The sequence below is a fragment of the Salvelinus sp. IW2-2015 genome, linkage group LG26 (assembly GCF_002910315.2).
Source record: "Salvelinus sp. IW2-2015 linkage group LG26, ASM291031v2, whole genome shotgun sequence".
Lineage (NCBI taxonomy): Eukaryota > Metazoa > Chordata > Actinopteri > Salmoniformes > Salmonidae > Salvelinus > Salvelinus sp. IW2-2015.
In genome coordinates, this window is record NC_036866.1 from 34797032 (window position 1) to 34817264 (window position 20233).

Sequence of the window (20233 nt, forward strand, 5' to 3'; positions counted from 1 at the left end):
TGTAGAAGAGTCGTGGAAATGCAAACACGTACTTAAGTTTTTCCAATGCTCATGCAAAGCTAGTGCTACCATGCTTTCACAGCAAGTCTCATGGCCTAAACTCCCACCATGCACTTCAAACAAGAAGAATACCTTCCACCATAGGATGCTAAAGCAAAAGGAGAGGAGACAACCAGTCGAGTTATTTCAGCAGGATGAAGACATTACGTTGACATGGACATAATACCAATCTAATTAAAACAGGACAATTGCAATATTAAGACAGCCCCTAAAAAAAGATTGTCTCAACTTAAACATCTCAACAATACTAAGGTTCATCATGAGGTTTGGTTTGCCATAACATATCTATGGTAAGTAGGGCTAGGAGTTGTTCCACGTTTGGTCACATGTTTGGGACTGCAGTGGCCTGTAGTTACAGTCAGGTCAGGACCCCTTTTCAGAAATTGTCTCAGAGTAAGAGTGCAGATCTAAGATCAGTTTTGCTTTTCAGATCACAAATTATTACGATTATATAGACAAGGGGAACTTGATCCAAGATCAGCACTAAAAGGTACCTACGTTATCTCCCTCGCTGCGGAGCTTCCAGAAGGGCTGGATGTAGAACCAGGAGCCCTCATTGCCGGCTGGGTCCAGAGACACACGCATGGCGTTCTTCTCCAGCAGCGCCGGCAGACGCTTGTTCACAGTCAGGTACTTGTTACTTTTTATATGCAGAAGCTGAGGGGGAAAAGAAAATGGGGCCAACTCACTAGGACACATCATTCACAACACACGGTCATACACAAGGTCCCTGGTTCGAATCCCAACCCAACACCTAACTCGAATCTTTACCAATCACATTTATTGCTAGGAAACAGTTACCATATGAAATTGGTACTCTTAATTAAAGTGAGATGTAGGGGTAATTTATCATTTCAATTTGTTATGAGCTCAGAATTTGTCAATACTTTATTTGGAATTGACCACAAAAGCCTTTCAATTCAGTTTATGCTTGGTATTAGGGATCAGAACATTACCCAAATTCTATTTATCACATAAAATATTCTGTTTTCTGAATAGATCATTCAAATTGTCTTTAGTTTTAAAAAAGCACACAGAGCACTAAATGAAAAAGCCTCATCTTTTAACAGCCAAATCATGTGGCAAGAGACTGAACCTGACCAAACCAATTCCTTTGAAACCCTTTAATACGACAGTTTTAAGCGAAGTTGGAGGCCACGAACCTCGTGAAACCACATGGAACAAACCCGCAGTTTGTTGTGCCACTCACTCTATGTGCCACTCAAAATGTTCTCTGTCAAATCACCTCGTTGGCAATTTGAGGCACTAGAAGCCAGACTACAGACTGAAAGGCAGCCTTGGTAACAAAGTGAAAACATACACAAGGTTACGGGCACAAAGCAAACAGAGAGATATCGTCTCTGATAAGAAAGGGGAGCTGGCTGTAGTTGGCCGTTACCTGGATGACGTTACTGTACTTGACCACCTCTCCAAGCAGCTTCTTATTCTCGGTGTCGTTTTGCTTCTGTTCCAGTTCTGCTGCATGCTGGGAAATTAAGAAAAACATGCTTGATGCTAACTACATTGTAGCCAGATTGTGCAGAATCACTGATGTACAAATCACGTTGCATCCCAAATTACTACTTCTTATGTGATCACCATCAGCGAATCTGTGCCTCGCCTTGCGCAAACTGATCCTGGTTACCTTAAAGCAGTGCTTGTCCATCCAGGTCCTGCGGACCCACAGGGTGTACAGACTATTGTTCTAGCCCACTACTAACATACTTGATTTGACGAATCAACGACAGTAATGATCAAGCCCTTGATTAGGTGAATCAGTTGTGTTAGTACTGGGATGGATCTAAATCCTGTACACCCTGTGGGTGTCGTGCCCAGGACCGTGAATGAATTACACTAGGACTTGGAGAAAGGTCATACCTGTAACTTCTTGAATAGGTCTGCTTCTGTGTCATTGTTGCCTTGTTTGCCCTGTTTGGCCTTCCAGAACTGCTTCTGAGCTGAATACCTGTTCATCGGACATACCTTGAACAGGCAGTCTGGAGAGAGAGAAAAAGAGAGATGGATAGGGGGAAAGAAATTGGGAGAAAAAGAGGAAGAAAGACACAAAGAAACAGAAAGTGAGGTGAGTGAGGAATAAATATCCATGAATCACACAGACAAACTTTTAATGAGTTCCAGTTCATATAAGAAATAAATTCATCCGGCCCTAATCATGGCTTAATGAGGTAAAAAACAGATTCATATTGTATTTTAAGCATTTATGAATTATATGTTGGGGTGGCAGGTAGCCTAGTGGTTAGAGCATTGGACTAGTAACCCGAAAGGTTGCAAGATCGAATCCCTGAGCTGACAAGGTAAAAATCTGTCGTTCTGCCCCTGAACAAGGCAGTTAAACCCACTGTTCCTAGGCCGTCATTGAAACAAAGAATTTAGTTAAATAAAAGGTTAAAATAATAATAATAAATAAAAAATCTATAGATTTCACATGACTGGGGATACAGATATGCATCTGTTGGTCACAGATTTTTTATATTTTTTTTATGTAAAGGTAGGGGCGTGGATCAGAARAATTGTCCGTTTCTGGTGTGGACACCATTTGCCTCACGCAACGTGCAACATCTCGTTTGCATAGAGATGATCGGGCTGTTTATTGTGTCCTGTGGAATGTTGTCCCACTCCTCTTCATTGGCTGTACACAGTTGCTGGATATTGGCGGGAACTGGAACATGCTGTCGTACAAGCCGATACACAGCATCCCAAACATGCTCAATGGGTGACATGTCTGGTGAGTATTCAGGCCAAGGACGAACTTGGGCATTTTCAGGTTCCAGGAATTGTTTACAGATCCTTGCGACATGGTGCCGGGCCTTATCGTGCTGAAACATGAGGTGATGGCTGCGGATGAATGGCATGACAATGTCTCTCAGGATCTCTTCACGGTATCTCTGTGCATTCAAATTGCCATTGATAAAATTAAATTGTGTTTGTTGTCCGTAGCTTATGCCAGCCCATACCATAACCCCACCGCCACCGTGGGGCACTCTATTCACAACGTTGACATCACCAAACCTCTCTCCCACACAACACCATCTGCCCGGTACAGCTGAAACTGGGGTTCATCTGTGAAGAGAACACTTCTCCAGCGTGCCAATTGCCATCAAAGTCAGTTAACGACACCGAACTGCAGTCAGGTCAAGACCCTGGTGAGGACGGCGAGCACGCAGATGAGCTTCCCTGTGACGGTTTCTGACAGTTTGTGCAGAACGTCTTCGGTTGTGCAAACACAGTTTCATCAGCTGTCCGGGTGGCTGTTCTCAGACGATCCTACATTTTAGAGTGGCCTTTTATTGTCCCCATCACAAGGTGCACCTGTGAAATGATCATGCTGTTTAAATCAGCTTCTTGGTATGCCACACCTGTCAGATGGATGGATTATCTTGGCAAAAGAAAAACGCTCACTAACAGGGATGTAAACATTTCTGAGAAATAAGCTTTATGTGCGTATGGAACATTTCTGGGATCTTTTATTTCAGCTCATAATACATGGGACCAACACTTTACATGTTGCACTTATATATTTTGTCAGTGTAATTTGCATGGCAGTGTGTCACTAACTGACTTGAGTGTGTGACTGGGTGGGGGTATATAGCATGTTTGTGGTTAGTGGCTGTTTACTCAATGGGATTCTGTAAAGTCAGTTAAACACTTAAACCTCACCCTATAAACCACACTGTTAAAACAACATGGGGCTATAGTGGCCTGCTCAGCCTTGGGAGGGTGTGTGTGTGTGTGGACTGCAGCAACCTTGGCACGCTGCACTACTAAACTGCCCATCACTGCTAACTTGGCAGAAAAGCGTTGAGTTAATTCATTCAAATACAACTATATGAGTTACAACGCAGTCCTCTGTGGTTGGCCAGCTTGTCATTGACTCCTCCCACTCACCTCTGAACTTTTGGGGCGGAATGGCCAGGTCTCCTGCGTCCGGCTGCACCACACACCTGTCATCAACAAGCCTGGAAAGAACACAAAAACATCCTACATCACACACACACCATTTTAGTTTTTTTAAATAAAAATGTCATTGAACCTTTTATGTCAGTTACCGAAAAATGTTTCAACTCTTTTCATATTCGCATGTTGTAGCTTCGACCAGGTTTTCCCAAACTCGGTCCTAGGGCCTCCTCCCCAGGTGCAACGTTTTGGTTTTTGCCCTACCACTAGACAGCTGATTCAAATCACCAACTCATCATCAAGCTTTGATTATTTGAAAATCAGCTGTGTAGTGCTAGGGCAAAAAACTAAAAACAAGCACCCAGGGGGGCCCAGGAGAGTTTGGGAAAACTTGTAAGGCTTAGACCCTATTTTACATCTGAGGTTTTTGTGTTGTGCCTGCCCTCGGTTGAGACATTTTTTATTATTTTTGTGTCATGTTTTGGCTGATAAATATACTAACATTGGAATAAAATAGAAATGTCAACTTTCAAATGGTACCACAAAGACAGTTGGAGGTCCAGACATCAGAGAATGTTGACTTGAATGGGAATATCTGTTCTAAATAATAATGTCAATCCTCCACAAGAAGCCTATTGAAATCATAGAAATATAGATAACAGAATAGACATGACCATTTAAGTTGACATTCAATGGTGGGTGGACTGGCAGTCATCTTTGTGGTAGTAATTAGAAGTTACAATTTAATTTCAAATGGGGTACCAGATATGCAAAATGGGTCTACTTTGAGCACCATTATCTCCTGAATGTTGTGTAATATCTAGGTCCAAAAGGTCCCTTTCTGGCCACTTCTTCCATGGGCAAACATGTATGGAGTTTGTTTAAATCAAAAGACATGCTGTCAAAAACTGATTGATTTCAAATGGATTCACCCACTACCAACATACAGGGAACTGCCAAAATAAAGATAACAGTTGAGTAAATGAGATAGATAAAGTATATTGAAAGCTGGCGCTTCCGCACAGGTGTGGTTCCTGAGGTAATTAAGCAATTAACATCCCATCATGCTTAGGGTCATGTATAAACGTGCAGGGCAGGCCCAGTTGCTAATTATTTTGGCTACCATGGCTAGAAGAGATCTCCGTGACTTTGAAAGAGGGGTAATTGTTGGGGCACATTTGACGGGAGCATCAGTGACGAAGACTGCTCAACTTGCCGTTTCACGATATGACATGGCTTTTATAGCCACCAGATCTCAACCCAATTGAACACTTATGGGAGATTCAGGAGCGGCGCCAAAACACCAAATTATGTAATTTCTCGTGGATAAATAGAGTCACATCCCTACAATAGAGTTCCAGGCACTTGTAGAATGTATGCCAAGGCACATTGAAGCTGTTCTGGCGGCTCGTGGTGGCCCAACGCCTTAATTAGATTAGGACACTATGTTGGGGATCCCTTTATTTTGTCAGTTACCTGTAGCATGTAAGGAAGAAATCGGCACGCATCGCATGTGATGATCTTTATTGGATGTCATGTTGAATTCAGAGCATTGCCAGGTTTCATTATTGTGTAACTAACTACAATGATAAGCGCTAGAGCATGTGTTCTGATCTAGTATCAAGTTGACCCCTATCTATGTAATCATATTAATTCAGATCTAAAATACAACAACTGATCATAGATCAGCACTAATACTCTAAGATGCTTAGTGAATACAGGCCCTGGTCTAGTTGAAAAGGAAACTGTCGATTGTGTAAATGCTGTGGTGCGGCCACAGGAAAAGCGCATGGCTTCTGTGTGTGACTGATAAGGCCTAGATGTTGTTGGGTTAACATCTAACCGCCTTGTTTCCGCACTGCATGCCTGGCTTTTGTAGTCAATGTCTACATTTGCTATGCGACCAGCCCACCAGCCTGCCACAGCAATTGTTTTTCTGACAATTTACAAAAAAAACATCTTCAGAAAAATTATTTGACTGTATAACTACACACTCTCCATCCACACTTAACACAGCTATGTGTCCGTAAATTCCCACAGGCTTTGAAACCACAAGATCAACTAAACATGATTCTGTTGGCAGAGAATGTGCCGCTATTCTTCACTTCTAGCTTTTATAGGGCGGCGCACAATTGTCCCAGTGTTGTCCGGGTTAGGGTAGGGTTTGGGTAGGCCGTTATTGTAAATAAGAATTTGTTCTTAACTGACTTGCCTAGTTAAATAAAAGGTTAAATAAATTGTTTTAAAATATGACCTGGCTACATCCTGTGAAAGACTGTGTGTTATTCTAAAACGTGTCACATCTTATGCTAGCCTCGTCACAGATCTGTTTGTACTCTCTTGCCAACTCCTTTGGTGGTCATTGTAATGCCTAATTGACCATATACAGTGCATTTAGAAAGTATACACATGCCTTGACCTTTTCCACATTTTGTTGTTTTACAGACTGAATTGATAATAGATTAAATTGAGATTGTGTCACTGGTCTCCACACAATACCCCATCATGTCAATTTGGAATTGTTTTCAGAAATGTTTACAAATGAAATGCTGAAATGTCTTGAGTCAATAAGTATCCAACCSCTTTGTTCTGACAAGCCTAAACAAGTTCAGGAGTAGAAATGTGCTTAAGAAGTCACATAATAAGTTGCATGGACTAATAATGGCAGTAATAGTTTAAACATGATTTTTGAATGACTACCTAATCTCTCTCTGTACCCCACACATACAGATAATTGTAAGGTCCCTCAGTCGAGCAGTGAATTTCAAACAGATTCAACCACAAATTACAGGGGAGGTTTTTCCAATGCCTTGCAAAGGGCACATTGGTAGATGGGTCAAAACATTTTTTTTTTCAAGCAGAGATTGAATATCCTTTTGAGCGTGGTGAAGTAATTAATTACACTTTGGACAGTGATACAAGACATCCAGTCACTACAAATTTACAGGTGTCCTTCTTAACTCAGTTGCTGGAGAGAAAGGAAACCTCTCAGGGATTTCACCATGACACCAATGGTGACTTTAAAACAGTTAAGAGTTTAATGGCTATGATAGGAAAAAATAGAGGATGGATCAACATTGTAGTTACTCCACAATACTAATCGAAATGTGAAAAGAAAGAAGCCTGTAAGAAATGTAAATATTCCAAAACATGCATCCTGTTTGCAATAAGTAAAATTGCAAAAAATGTGGCAAATAACAATTRGGGCAAATCCAACAACGTCACAGTACCACTTCATATTTTCAAGCATGGTCATGGCTGCATCATGTTATGGGTATGCTYGTCTTTGGTAAGGAATAGGCAGTTTTTTAGGATAAAAATAAACAGAATACAGCCAAAACCTGAAAACCTGGTTCAGTCTGCTTTCCAACAGACAGAGATGAATTCACCTTTCAGCAAGACAATAACCTAAAACACAAGGCCAAATACAGACTGGAGTTGCCTACCAAGACAACATTGAATGTTCCTGAGTGGCCTAGTGGGTTTTTACTTCAAATCAGCTTGAACATCTATGGCAAGACTTGAAAATGGCTGTCAATTGATCAACAACCAACTTGACAGAGCCAATATTTTTTTWAAGAATAATGCAAATATTACACAATCCAGGTGTGCAAAGCACTTAAAGAAAGACTTACCCAGAAAGTCTCACAGCTGTAAATCGCTGTCAAATGTGATTGTAACATGTATTGACCCAGGGGTGTGAATACCTATGTAAATGATATATTTCTGTATTTTATTTTCAATACATGTGCTAACATTTCTTAAAATATGTTTTCACTTTGATATTATGGGGAATTGTGTATAGACGGGTGACCAAAAAATTATACAGTATATACAGTATATTTTATCCATTTTGAATTCAGGCTGTAACAACAAAATGTGGAATAAGTCGAGTATGAATGCTTTCTGAAGGCACTGTAGTTGGCATGACAGCACAAAGATGGGACCAGGCTAATCTTATGCCAGCCTTAAACAAAAACAGAACCATCTGGCAACTTGAAGATAAGWTGTGAAAAGGAAGCCCAGTATGTAAAAGGAAGCCCAGTGTGAGGCATCCTCTTATTGTGTTGACTCAAGCGTCTCCTCGTGGTCCAAGTTTCATCCTTGGTGTGTGTGTGTCAATCATCTCTGGTAGTATGCACTGCTACAGAAATAACTAGCAGATTGTTGTCTCAAATCTCATTTCTTACATGATTCGTAAACAGGTGTAGACTACCAGTGAAAAGCTTACTTACGGGTYCTTTTTCAACAATTCAGAGTTAAAGATAAAAATAACATGGCTATATACAGGGAGTACCAGTACCAAGTCGATGTGCGGGGTTACGAGGTAATTGAACTAGCTATATAGGTATAGGTAGGGATAAAGTGACTAGCCAACAGGATAGATAAGACAGTAATAACATCAGCGTATTTGGTGAAGGTGTGTGTGTGGCGTCAGTATGCATGTTATGTGTGTGTGTGTGTTGGAGTGTTAGTGTAAGTATGTATGGATAGAGTCCAGTGTGTGTGCATAGAGTCAGTGCAAGAGAGTTAGAGCAAAGAAGGGTCAATGCAGGTAGTCCGGGTAGCCATTCGATTAGCTATTTAGTAGTCTTGTTTAGCAGTCATGGCATGCATCGTAGAAGCTGTTCAGGGTCCTGTTGGTTCCAGACTTGGTGCACTGACACCACTTGCCATGCAGTAGGGTGGCTGGAGTCTGACCATTTTTTGGGCCTTCCTCTGACAAAGCCTGGTATAGAGGTCCTGGATTGCAGGGAGCTCRGCCCCAGTTATGTACTGCCCATACTCACCACCCTCTGTACCACCTTGCTGTTGGGTGCCTTGCAGTTGCCATACCAAGCGGTGATGCAGCCAGTCAAGATGCTCTCAATGGTGCGGCTTTAGAACTTTGAGGATCTGAGGTCCCATGACAAATCTTTTCAGCCTCTTGAGGGGGAAGAGGCACTGGCGTGCCCTCCAATGAAACTATCCAATGCAGTTCCATGCCCTTGCCCTACAATTGAAAAATACTTACAAATAGCTTAAAGTCTGGGGTGTTTTCATTTTCCGCACGTTACTTCTAGCACACTCAGTAACTTTTGTATCACTCCTTCTTTATGATATCCATATCCCCATTTGACTCCAGATTTGTACACATTCATAGATTTAAGCTCAGCCCGATTTAAAGAGCAGTGGTGTTTTAAATTWAAAAAACTGCCACCCCCACAATGTAAATCCCAGTGCAGTTATGGCTAAACCTATTATTTGCTGTGTTACAGCCTAACTAAACAATCAGGCTGTAAAGGCCTGGGGAAAGTTGTGTAATTTAAATAAAACCAGAGAAGAGGCAAACTTCAGGCTACTTTGGTAAATTTGCGAGTCATGCAAGACAAGATATCAAGGGTATTACAGTAAACTAAAACAAAAAAAATGAAAATGTAAAAACAAGTTTGAAAAACAAACTATACTGAAACTATTACATTTGACTCCAAAATTAACTCAAATAAAAAAACATCATGAATTATGTTCAGATGTTCATGCTACTGAATCTGGCGTGTAAATGCAGCCAGGAGATGGTGATGCATAAGCTAGGCCTATTTGCAACATATCCAACAGTAGCTATCACCAGCTAACAGGGGAGGGGAAAATTGCCAGGTAGCTAACTGCATTCTTCTTACATGTACTACTAAAGTTAAAACTGTGGCTGTGGAGACAATTTTCTGGACCCCTCTTCCCGACAGCTAAAGGTCCCGAAGCTTCTGCGCATCTGCAATATTCTCTACTTTTCGCACACTCTGCTCTACTCATAMAGAACAGGCTACTCTGGCGAATGGGCTTGTTTAACTTCTTATGGCTGGGGGCAGTATTGAGTAGCTTGGATGAATAAGGTGCCCAGAGTAAACTGCCTGCTCCTCAGTCCCAGTTGCTAAGATATGCATATTATTAGTATATTTGGATAGAAAACACTCTGAAGTTTCTAAAACTGTTTGAATGATGTCTGTGAGTATAACAGAACTCATATGTCAGGCAAAAATCTGAGAAACCATCCAACCAGGAAGTGGGAAATCTGAGGTTGGTCGATTTTCAACTCAGCCCCTATTGAAGATACAGTGGGATATTGGTCATGTTGCACTTCCTAAGGCTTCCACTAGATGTCAACCGTCTTTAGAAACTTGTTTGAGGCTTCTACTGTAAAGGGGGGCTGAATGAGAGGGGATTGAGTCAGAGCTCTAGAGTGCCAGGAGCTGGTCACGCGCATTCACATGAGAGGTAGCTCCCGTTCCATTTGCTTTTTCTGAAGACAAATTCATTTTCAGGCTGGAACATTAATGAAGATTTATGTTAAAAACATCCTAAAGATTGATTCTATACATCGTTTGACATGTTTCTACGGACTGTAATGGAACTTTTTGACATTTCGTCTGCAACTAGTGAACGCACATCGTGAGTTTTGATTTGTTTACCAAACACACTAACAAAAGTAGCTATTTGGACATAAATGATGGACATAATCRAACAAATCAAACATTTATTGTGGAACTGGGATTCCTGGGAGTGCATTCTGATGAAGATCATCAAAGGTAAGTGAATATTTATAATGTTATTTCTGACTTCTGTTGACTGCACAATATGGCGGATATCTTTTTGTCTTGATTGGGCTCGGAGCGCCGACCTCAGATTATTGCATGGTTTGCTTTTTCCGTAAAGCTTTTTTGAAATCTGACACAGCGGTTGCATTAATAACCCCTTAAGGCAGTGTTTCCCAAACCTCAGTCCTCATGAACCAAAGGGTGCATGTTTTGGTCTTTGCCTTAACACTACACAGCTGATTCAAATGATCAGATCTTGATGATTAGTTGATTCTTTGAATCCGCTGTGTCGTGCTTGGGCAAAAAACAAAAAAAGTGCACCCTTGGAGTCCCGAGAACCAAGTTTGGGAACCCTGCCTTAAGGTATAATTTGTATTATTTGATGGAACATTGAATTTGGCCTAGAGGGGTATAATAGTTTCTAGGCCAAAGTGTTSGGACGCTACAGACGTTAAAGTGAGAAGACAGTTTTTCAGCCCACAGGACTGCCGTTGACTGGATGTTTTTTTTGTTTTGTTTGTCGCACCATTCTCGGTAAACCCGAGGCACGGTCGTGCAAGAAAAGCACAGGAGGCCAGCCGTTTCCGAGATACTGGAACAGGCGCGCCTGGCACTGAATATCATACCACACTCAAAGTCGCTTAGGTCACTTTTTTTTGCCCGTTCTAACGTAAAATCAAACAGTAACTGGATGCCTGTCTGCCTGCTTTATAAAGCAAGCCACGGCCATGTGACTCACTTTGTAAGGGCAAATCATTTTCGTGAACGGGGTGGTGTACCTAATAAACTAGCCACTGAGTGTCTACAGTGAGCACATTTTGGAGCAGAGGGTGTYAGCTGTAGCATAGCCTACTTGTGTTTAGTTTCAATCAAAGCACATATTTTGCCTAGTGGCGSTCTGAGTTTTGGCCACGTGGCAGAAAAATGCGACCATTCGCACAATCATCCTGAAATCTCATAAGAAATTACGTGGTGTTTTTTGCCTTCCAGTAATGTTATACTATGCTGTTATATTCGGGTCTGTTATGTAGAATGCTGTAATGTGATCTTGCAGACATTGAATCAGCTTTGATCTARCGTTATTGAAAACATTCTAAATCAAAAAGCAAAACAATTCTTAGTATGACCATCTTAAAACAATTCCACGTTAGATTAGTAGAACCCTCAACCCAGGCAATGTTTTTCTATTCCTCAGTTGTCCATGGTTGGTGATTGCGTGCCCACTGGAGCTGCTTCTTCTTGTTTTTAGCTGATAGGAGTGGAACCCGGTGTGGTCGTCTGCTGCAATAGCCCATCAGTGACGATGCCTTTATTCACACCACTGTTTAATCCTTAAAGAGTTGTTTAATCTTTAAGGATTAAACAGTGGTGTGAATAAAGGCATCGTCGGTCCTCGTCATGGATGGGCTATTGCAACAGTGAAGTGGGCAGGGCAGTACGGATTTCTTCTCTTACATCTGCAAGCAGAGTCTGAACATCAGACAGGATGGCATTGTCTCCCTCCATCCGTGCAATGGCTACAGGTTTCAGGAGTTTCAGGCTGCTTACCACTCTCTCCCAAAATACATCATCCAGGAGGATCCTCTTGGTGGGGCTGTCCATATCGGCAGACTGTGATATGGCAATTTCTTGGAGAGACTCCTTGGAGAGACTGTCAATCATGATGACAACACCACCCCAACGGGTGTCGCTGGGCAGCTTCAATGTGGTGCTCTTATTCTTCTCACTTTGCTTGGTGAGGTAGATTGCTGCTATAACTTGATGACCCTTCACATACCTAACAATTTCCTTGGCTCGCTTGTAGATTGTATCCATYGTTTTCAGTGCCATGATGACAGTCTGCATTGCAAAAATAAASAAATACAATTCCATGTACAAATAAATAGTTAAGCCGTTTGATTAAACAACTCCTTTGTAAGATAAATGTTTTTAAATGAAACATGTATGGAAACAGGTGAATTAACACTCCTTATTTAGCAGGCTCAAGCAAGCTAAAACCTATATGGTTACTAGCAGAAATTGTTAACAAGTTAGAAATGATTTAAACACACTTTGCTGTAGGCTACTATTTACTAACAAAAGATAATGTGTCATAAAATATATTCACCYCACCCAGTATTGTAATCAAAACTTACCATAAAGCATGTAGTCCTTGGCTCAGACAGTGTAGTAGTGTGGGATCAATAGCATCTCATTAGTGTGCAAGATCAGCTGCACATGTGATGGAAGAATGCACTGTGCATGCAGAGGGTTGCAATTCCATTGGGGATAGTTTCACATACATATGCCACAKGACCTAGAATTGCCTTATGTGTATCCCACAAAAAAGGTTCACTGTTATAAGCTAACTTTTTTATTAATATAAGCAAAATTCCCAGGCTCAACTTCCCATGGRAAAATTTAGGAAATGTACATTAAATGAGGTGGTGAAATGCAAAATTTGCCAGGTGGAATTGAGGTACAGTAATGGTAGTACAGGTGCAATGCTTAACCATCTGAAAGGGATACATCGCTAGACCCAAACCTTTGCTGGCAGCAGTGCATCTGCATTGTGAATTCACATGGAATTCTATACATTTCTTATTTTAACGGGAAACCGAYTTCAAAGAAAAATGTATGTTTAAACATGAAGATCTTGTTTTTAAATTTGTCACATCCCTAATTTATCTTAGACACTACTGGATTTACTGGATTACAAGGACATAGTCGAGTAGATGAATGGCTAAGGGGAAAATGCAAGGCACGGCCCCTCCGGTTCAGACAAAGCTAGCAGTCCTGTGCAGTGAGTCAGTCAGGTAGCTCCTTATTGCTGCCATGGCTCTTGATCATTTATTCCTAACTGGCTGGCTGTGGCTATTTCCTATTCCTCAGYTCCCATATCAAAGTCTCATCTAAATGAGAAACAATAGGATGTCAAATCATGTGCTACACAGCAAAACAGGAAGACTGAGATAAACTAAAGAGTCCTCAGTCTGTTTAGCGCATAAATGAGTAACCTTAAGTACCAAGAGCCTGAGGTCGCATTCATTAGGCACCAAACGGAAGAATAACAGACTGAAATAGGGAGGGACTGCCTGAACCTTGTCGAATAAGAAACACATTTAAATTTTACGTTGCAAAATGTTTTGCTACAGTGTGCCCTAAWGAATAGGCCTATGACTTTGCTCAGTTGAAACAGTGGGGCTTTAACCAGTGCCATGACAGCCAGCGCATTTCAAATAACGGGGTCATATTCATTAGGAACCAAAATGGAAGACTGACGTAAACAGGGAAGGACTACTTGGACTCCAATAAGAAACGCTTTCYATTGCATGACCTAATGAATACGACCCTGGTCCTGGAACTCAGTTAAAAAAGAACCAGCAGCACATCCAGCTGACAGGATACGGACAGGGTAGACAAATTATCGCTCCATTACACATTATGGCAAGGCAAAGGACGCCAAACCATAACAAGGCTGAGAAAATACATCATGTGTGACCACACTGAGATCTTCTGATAGTAAAAAGCTGTAGAATGGCCAAATTACTGGTCAATGAGTTTTGTTAATCAACAGATCTCTGGACACGCTTCAACTTGCTGGTGAGGCACAGCTCTCCTTTAAGCTAATGATATGTAACCTGCCAATATAAGACTGACAGTACACTACGAACCAGATAACATTTAGAGCATGGATGAAGTTAACCGCAGTCATTTAGGCTATGTAGCTGAAATAGTGGTCCATGAACAGTCCATGAACAGTGCTACTAAACTAGAATGTGTGGACTTGTTTGGTCTGTTTGCTTGAGTATGTCCGCAAGATAAGCACAGCAGAAGAGGATTGGACTTAGGCAAAGAATCAGTCTGAGGGGAACTCTGAGTGTTTATAAAAGGAGGTGTGAGCTGAGGAACTTATTTGAAGTAAGCGGTTATAGTTACTATCATATGTCAATATGGATTTATAGACTTATCAAAGCCAGTTGAGCTGAGGTTGCATGTGACGCATATAGTAATAGCAATGCCAGCCAACATTCATGATACCATGCCTGTCTGAAAACGTTACTAGCCGTCAAACCATTGGTTTCCTCAACTCCTCGCCTTACATAATGCTCAAATCTAATTGGAGGAGGTGGTCCGGGGGAAGGATCTTGGAACCTCTCCTGGAATGTGCTTTGAGGGAGRGGTGAGCAGTTGGAGGGTACACTATATGGGGTGCCATTAGGGACAGGCAATTGAGTTTCTGCCCAAATAGATGCACAGACGTTGCATGCATCAACTAATGGTTGCGTGCCATGTCAGACTGTGCAGGCGGGCACCAGATTGCTATAAGATATGGGGCGCGTTCATCTGCTCAGATGTTGCTGACACCTGCCAGATCTTACAGCACCTGGATAGGTATTTTACGTATCAGCTAACCACGTTGTAGCAATTTGGTGCCCGACTGCACAGTCAACGATGTGGCACGCAACCATTGGTTGATGCATGCAATGTCTGAGCAGGGGATGCGACCATGATGTGGTTAGCTGACAGTATGCCTGGATAGGTATTTTATGTAAGATCTGGAATGCATCTGCATCATCTAAACAGGAGAACAACCTAAATCACATGATTAGGGCCATGATTTTAGTGCAGAAGCCAGCATTTCCAGCACTATCCACTAGTGTTGCTGCTGGTAGAAAATCCTAGGAAATGTTCTGTAATTGACACAAGCTGTCTCCAATCAATCAATTACTGTCTGGTTGTGCCTGCCTGTGTTTGCCAGGGGAGGCATTGCTCTGCAAATCTTAAAATTRCACAAAACCTATTATTTGGCAGGGAATACTATTTGTAGATCAGTGATTCTGCACCTCACTTTGCTCAAGCTGATCCTCTCCAACGGACTTGTTGAAGTTGTAGCTAAAAAATTGTCAAATAGGGGCAGTTAATGGGGAGAGTCAACGAAACCAGCCATGGATGTATATTCTATGAATTCCTGATCGGGTATCGAACCCAGGTTCAGCTTGGGTCAATTACAGAACTTTTCCTAGGATGTCCTACCTGCAGCAACACTTGTGGATAATTCTGAAACAGTCGAAGCACAGTACCTCCATTTCCATACCAAAAAGCATGGCCTTACATATGATATGTGGTTAGCTGATATGTTACATACCTGTCCAGGCTTTGTAAGATCGAGCATGCGCCAGCAATGTAGTSGGGCAGGAACTCTACCAATGACTTTCTGGGCCGTGAATGAGGCTTATTTTTAGGTRTGTGTAGTGTTGATAAAGCACACCACACAGACCTGGCTACTTTAGACTGCATTAGTTAATGAATCACTGATTCATTACTGACTTTATGCCTTTCGTTCAAAACAGCAGAGCTCTGTACTACGCACTTTGCATTGACATTTTATGGCCCTGACATTTGCATTGAGATGAAAAGGAGTTCTGACTGCATCAACTTTTCAGTAACACAATGTCAGTCATGATTCATATTGTTGGCACAGGTCCATTTGTGGCCTTTATAGGCTTCATCCACCCAGGTTACAAGCCAGTCTGTCCCCATCTAAACACTGGCCCCATTTCCATTCCTTCCTGCTTGGCATTGCTAATCTGGCATAGTATGATTGGTGAAAGCAATGAGATTTGACTTATCCACTCACTTTACACATCAGTGATTATCACAAGTAAACAAGGAGGCATTTTGAAGTTACTGGAATGAGGCTGTTGTGTCTCATGAACACAATGGGGTTCCGAGTTACCAACATGATTGTAGACATCAAGAGAGGAGTTCAGGAGTGATCCCCTGCTCACGTTAGCCAGGAAACCCCACGTTGAATTGCATTGGATTCAACGTTAGGCAGAAATTAGCGTTTGGATCAGGAAATTTCTCTCACGACCTCTACAAACCAGAATGTTGAATCAAATTCTATTTTAAAGGCCATGTGAGGTCAAAAACATGAATTTCCTGTGTTTTATATACATTTCCACATTGAAGTTGGAATAATACAGTGAAAATGATGATAATGCCCTTTTWATGTATAAGCTTTTTGAATAGACMACCTGAAATTTCAGCCTGTTTTAGTGAGATGGAGCTTTGGCCTGCCTGGCGACATGACCAGGTGGTAAATTAGTTAATAGTCCAATAAGAGAGTTTCAAACCTCTGCCAATRACAGCTAGTTTTCACTTATTACAGCTACTTTTCAAAGAACAGATTTCTATCACCTGAAGCATGTGTCTCGTGCCTGAATTTTCATCTTGCAATGCTCCAGTTGATAGAAATCTGAAAGCACAACCAGTTCTTTGAAAAGTTAACATAATTATACATTCCTGAGGATAGATTGTCTCACAAGGACCAACCACATGGACAACAGGTCAAGTTAGTTCAAATATAATTTTATTCAACGTTCTGGATTTTAGAGCTAATGAAATTAAACTTTCCTGATCCAAACGCTAATTTATGCCCGACGTACAATTCAATATCTGCTTAGCCTCTTTAGAATCCGAGAGGTAAATACTTACACATCTCTAACATGTAGGCTCAGCATTCCCAAACAGTCCCATTACAAGTCAGAATGTTAAACTTCATTTCAACTAACTTTAACTGTTGTCTGCCAATTTGTCCCTATGTCAGAGGTAATCTGATACAAAATAGCCACAGGAATATTTTATCAACCCGACCTTCAGTACGCTGGTCTGTATTTCGGGTACTTTCAATACTGATGCAATTCGCACCTGGCCAACACTTGCACAATATGGCCAAGCCTAACCGAACGGCMCACACTTCCAGCTGATTGCRAGGAAACGCGCTTCGGTCGACTACATTCGGCTATTGTTTACATATTGTGCATCACGTGCAATGTGTCAACAGATTTAAAATACAAGCGACAGAACCTACCGGCGCAGCAAAAAGTCAGATAAACACTTTCCTGTGGATACCCTATCTCCACCTCATACCACCAAAAGGACCAACAGCATGTACAACCGGTAAAGTGTAAATATCATTTTTTCAACATWCTGCCTTGTAGAGATGATTGTGTCATTTTTACAGAGACTTCTTTCAGACTGATATCCATGGAGTAACTATGGTAACAGTGATGGTTAGGCAAACGTCTGCTATGCTTTTGGCGTGGTTGTTTAAAAAGCACAGACAGAGAAAGTAGAGAGAGAATGTGAGGGAGAGGTAGGTAGGGCAGACTCATTCCACAGAACAAGTGTATTCACACCTGTCTGTTCTGGGGCGTAGACGGCAGAGTATAGAAATTCTCTAAAGCACTGGAGCCACATTTCAACTAAGCACTATAGTGTTTTCAAKAAGAAATTCATGTTGTCTTTGTGGTGCATTGTAAGTTTAGGGTAATATCAAAGCTGATGACCTTTAGTCAATTATCATCTGAGTCAATATTTGTAGAAAATCTCTGATGGTCCTTAGAATTAGCTGTTATTACTGATAGTAAACTTTCAATGGCTTAAAAAAAAAGTACAATAGTACCATTTCACCAAGTCAGTATTAGGCCTGCTCTGGTTCAGCAACCAGTACTCCCACACTCAGAGTAGGCTAGTCAATGATCTTCTGTACTCACAGAAAGCCATACATTTACTTTAAACTAGAGTGCACCTGTAGGCATACCTTATTTGACCCTTCACTGTTTGGTAAAACACATGAAAGTACCTCTCAATTCTCTGTACATTTGGAAATGTGTTCATTACCCCAAAGTCAAAAATGTGATGAACAAAACAAATAGGAAAAGTCATTGAAAAGTTTTCTATCATGACTGTGCAGATTAAAGCATTGGCCACAAGAGTACATTCAACAACCTAACCATTATTCAAGTTGCATTGGGGACACCCTGGTGAACATATACAAAGTCACTACATTACAGGTCAAGGAACACATGTTGATCAAACAGCTGTGAGCAATCAAGTGAAATTCCTCAGCTGTCTCACAGTGCGTGCTGCTCTGCCAAGACCTTCCGTGAAAAAGCTTAATACTATTTTGAGTACGTAATGGATCACAACGCGATATTTTCCCAGGAAACCATTTGGCGCCCAGAGTAATAATGTGTCTGAAAGCATGTGTGACTGGACATTGCACACGTATTGGCTACACTGGAAAAATGCAGTCAGTTTACTTCATTATAATACTTTGCATTCCTGTTATATTGTATAAAATGTATGAGGTTCATAGGCGGCATTTCCTCCTTGATGGAATCGCTTGTGTTAGGCCTTTCCTTCAACTTCCGACTTTTGAACCTCACACCGCCATGTGTTACCAACATTGACTCATTTCATGTATTGGCCAACAAACGAGCCTGTAGGTCTACATGCCATGGTTGTCACAAGTTAATAAAACATGGTTTATATTTAATTAGAGGGAACATACCCCAATGTACTGATGAAGCCATTGACAGTGCCTTCCGCGTAAAGCGACACAATGTCTCCAATATGAAGAAAACTAGATCTGTTGTCTGACATTTTCGCTTAATTCTGTCCAAAAGTTGGCTTTCCAGGTAAGCAGGACATGCAGTGGTCTTGCTTTGATGAAGTGGTCTGCTGACACGTTACAGTGTACCTTGGCAACAAACATGCGTTTCACTCATCAGATTGAAAAGACTAACGCCCCAAAACGAGACATGTTTTGCGGTTTTCTCCAGTCCAAATTAGAAAAAGACAACAATGCAAAAACTTTGAGTAAGTATATAAAATAAAATGAACTAGTTTTAGTTCATGAATCCAACTTCTTCCCGTGTGACAGACGGCATAATGTTCTTATTTTCGTATCAACTTTGGGGGAGGAGACTGGTTTTGTCAGAGCTGCAGATAGAGCAGCCTGCCTATCCCGTCTGAAGGGTTACCACAGTCACAAAGTCAAATTGGCTACATCTTAAACATTTATGAAAACTTAATGTAAGGTTAGGGTTGGGTATAAGATTAGTATTGTGGTTAGGTTTAAATGCACATTTTAACAAGATAAATTGTAGAAATGGGGTTTATGACTTTGTGGCTGTGGTACTTAGTGACGACCCGTCTAAAGTAGCTTAGGATACGGTGTCTTTAGGTGAAACGCCCCCGCCTGTAATTTTCACAGAAACCACTGGCACCTGGCTGGCACTACTCTTTTTGTACTCAACAAAACAGTTATTAATCTGTCTCGCCTCAAATGTTTAAATCCTCCCAACAAAACGATTGAGGTAAATTGATGTAATATTTTCTATTTAAAAAGTGTTGTGTGTGTATTAAAAATGTATATAACCATTTGTCACCATTATTGCGCAATTAATGTATTGTTTAGTGTTGTGGTTTTGCTGGCATGCATCCCACTTTGTTTTTGTTTTTTACCCTACCAAGATTTACATGCGAAAATCGACATATATATATACAGTTGAAGTCGGAAGTTTACATATACCTTAGCCAAATACATGTAAACTCAGTTTTCACAATTCCTGACAATTAATTCTAGTAAGAATTCCCTGTCTTCGGTCAGTTAGAATCACCACTTTATTTTAAGAATGTGAAATGTCAGAATAATAGTAGAGAGAATTATTTATTTCAGCTTTCCTTTCTTTCATCACATTCCCAGTGGGTCAGAAGTTTACATACACTCAATTAGTATTTGGTAGCATTGCCTTTAAATTGTTTAACTTGGGTCAAACGTGTTGGGTAGCCTTCCACAAGCTTCCCACAATAAGTTGGGTGAATTTCGGCCCATTCCTCCTGACAGGGCTGGTGTA

General features: G+C 41.1%; 1 protein-coding gene across 1 annotated transcript in view; it reads right to left on the reverse strand.

Moving 5' to 3' along the window:
* The window catches only part of LOC111952558 (inositol 1,4,5-trisphosphate-gated calcium channel ITPR2), a 160347-nt gene extending 141073 nt beyond the window's left edge, over positions 1 to 19274 (reverse strand). Inside the window, exons 1-5 of the mRNA XM_023971370.3 lie at positions 18886 to 19274; positions 3967 to 4037; positions 1939 to 2057; positions 1460 to 1546; positions 559 to 717 (exon numbers count right to left, since the gene is read on the reverse strand). Of these exons, the coding sequence (XP_023827138.1) occupies positions 559 to 717; positions 1460 to 1546; positions 1939 to 2057; positions 3967 to 4037; positions 18886 to 18977 (528 nt within the window). The 5' untranslated portion in view covers positions 18978 to 19274. The remainder of the gene's footprint in view (positions 1 to 558; positions 718 to 1459; positions 1547 to 1938; positions 2058 to 3966; positions 4038 to 18885) is intronic.
* Positions 19275 to 20233: the final 959 nt, after the last annotated feature.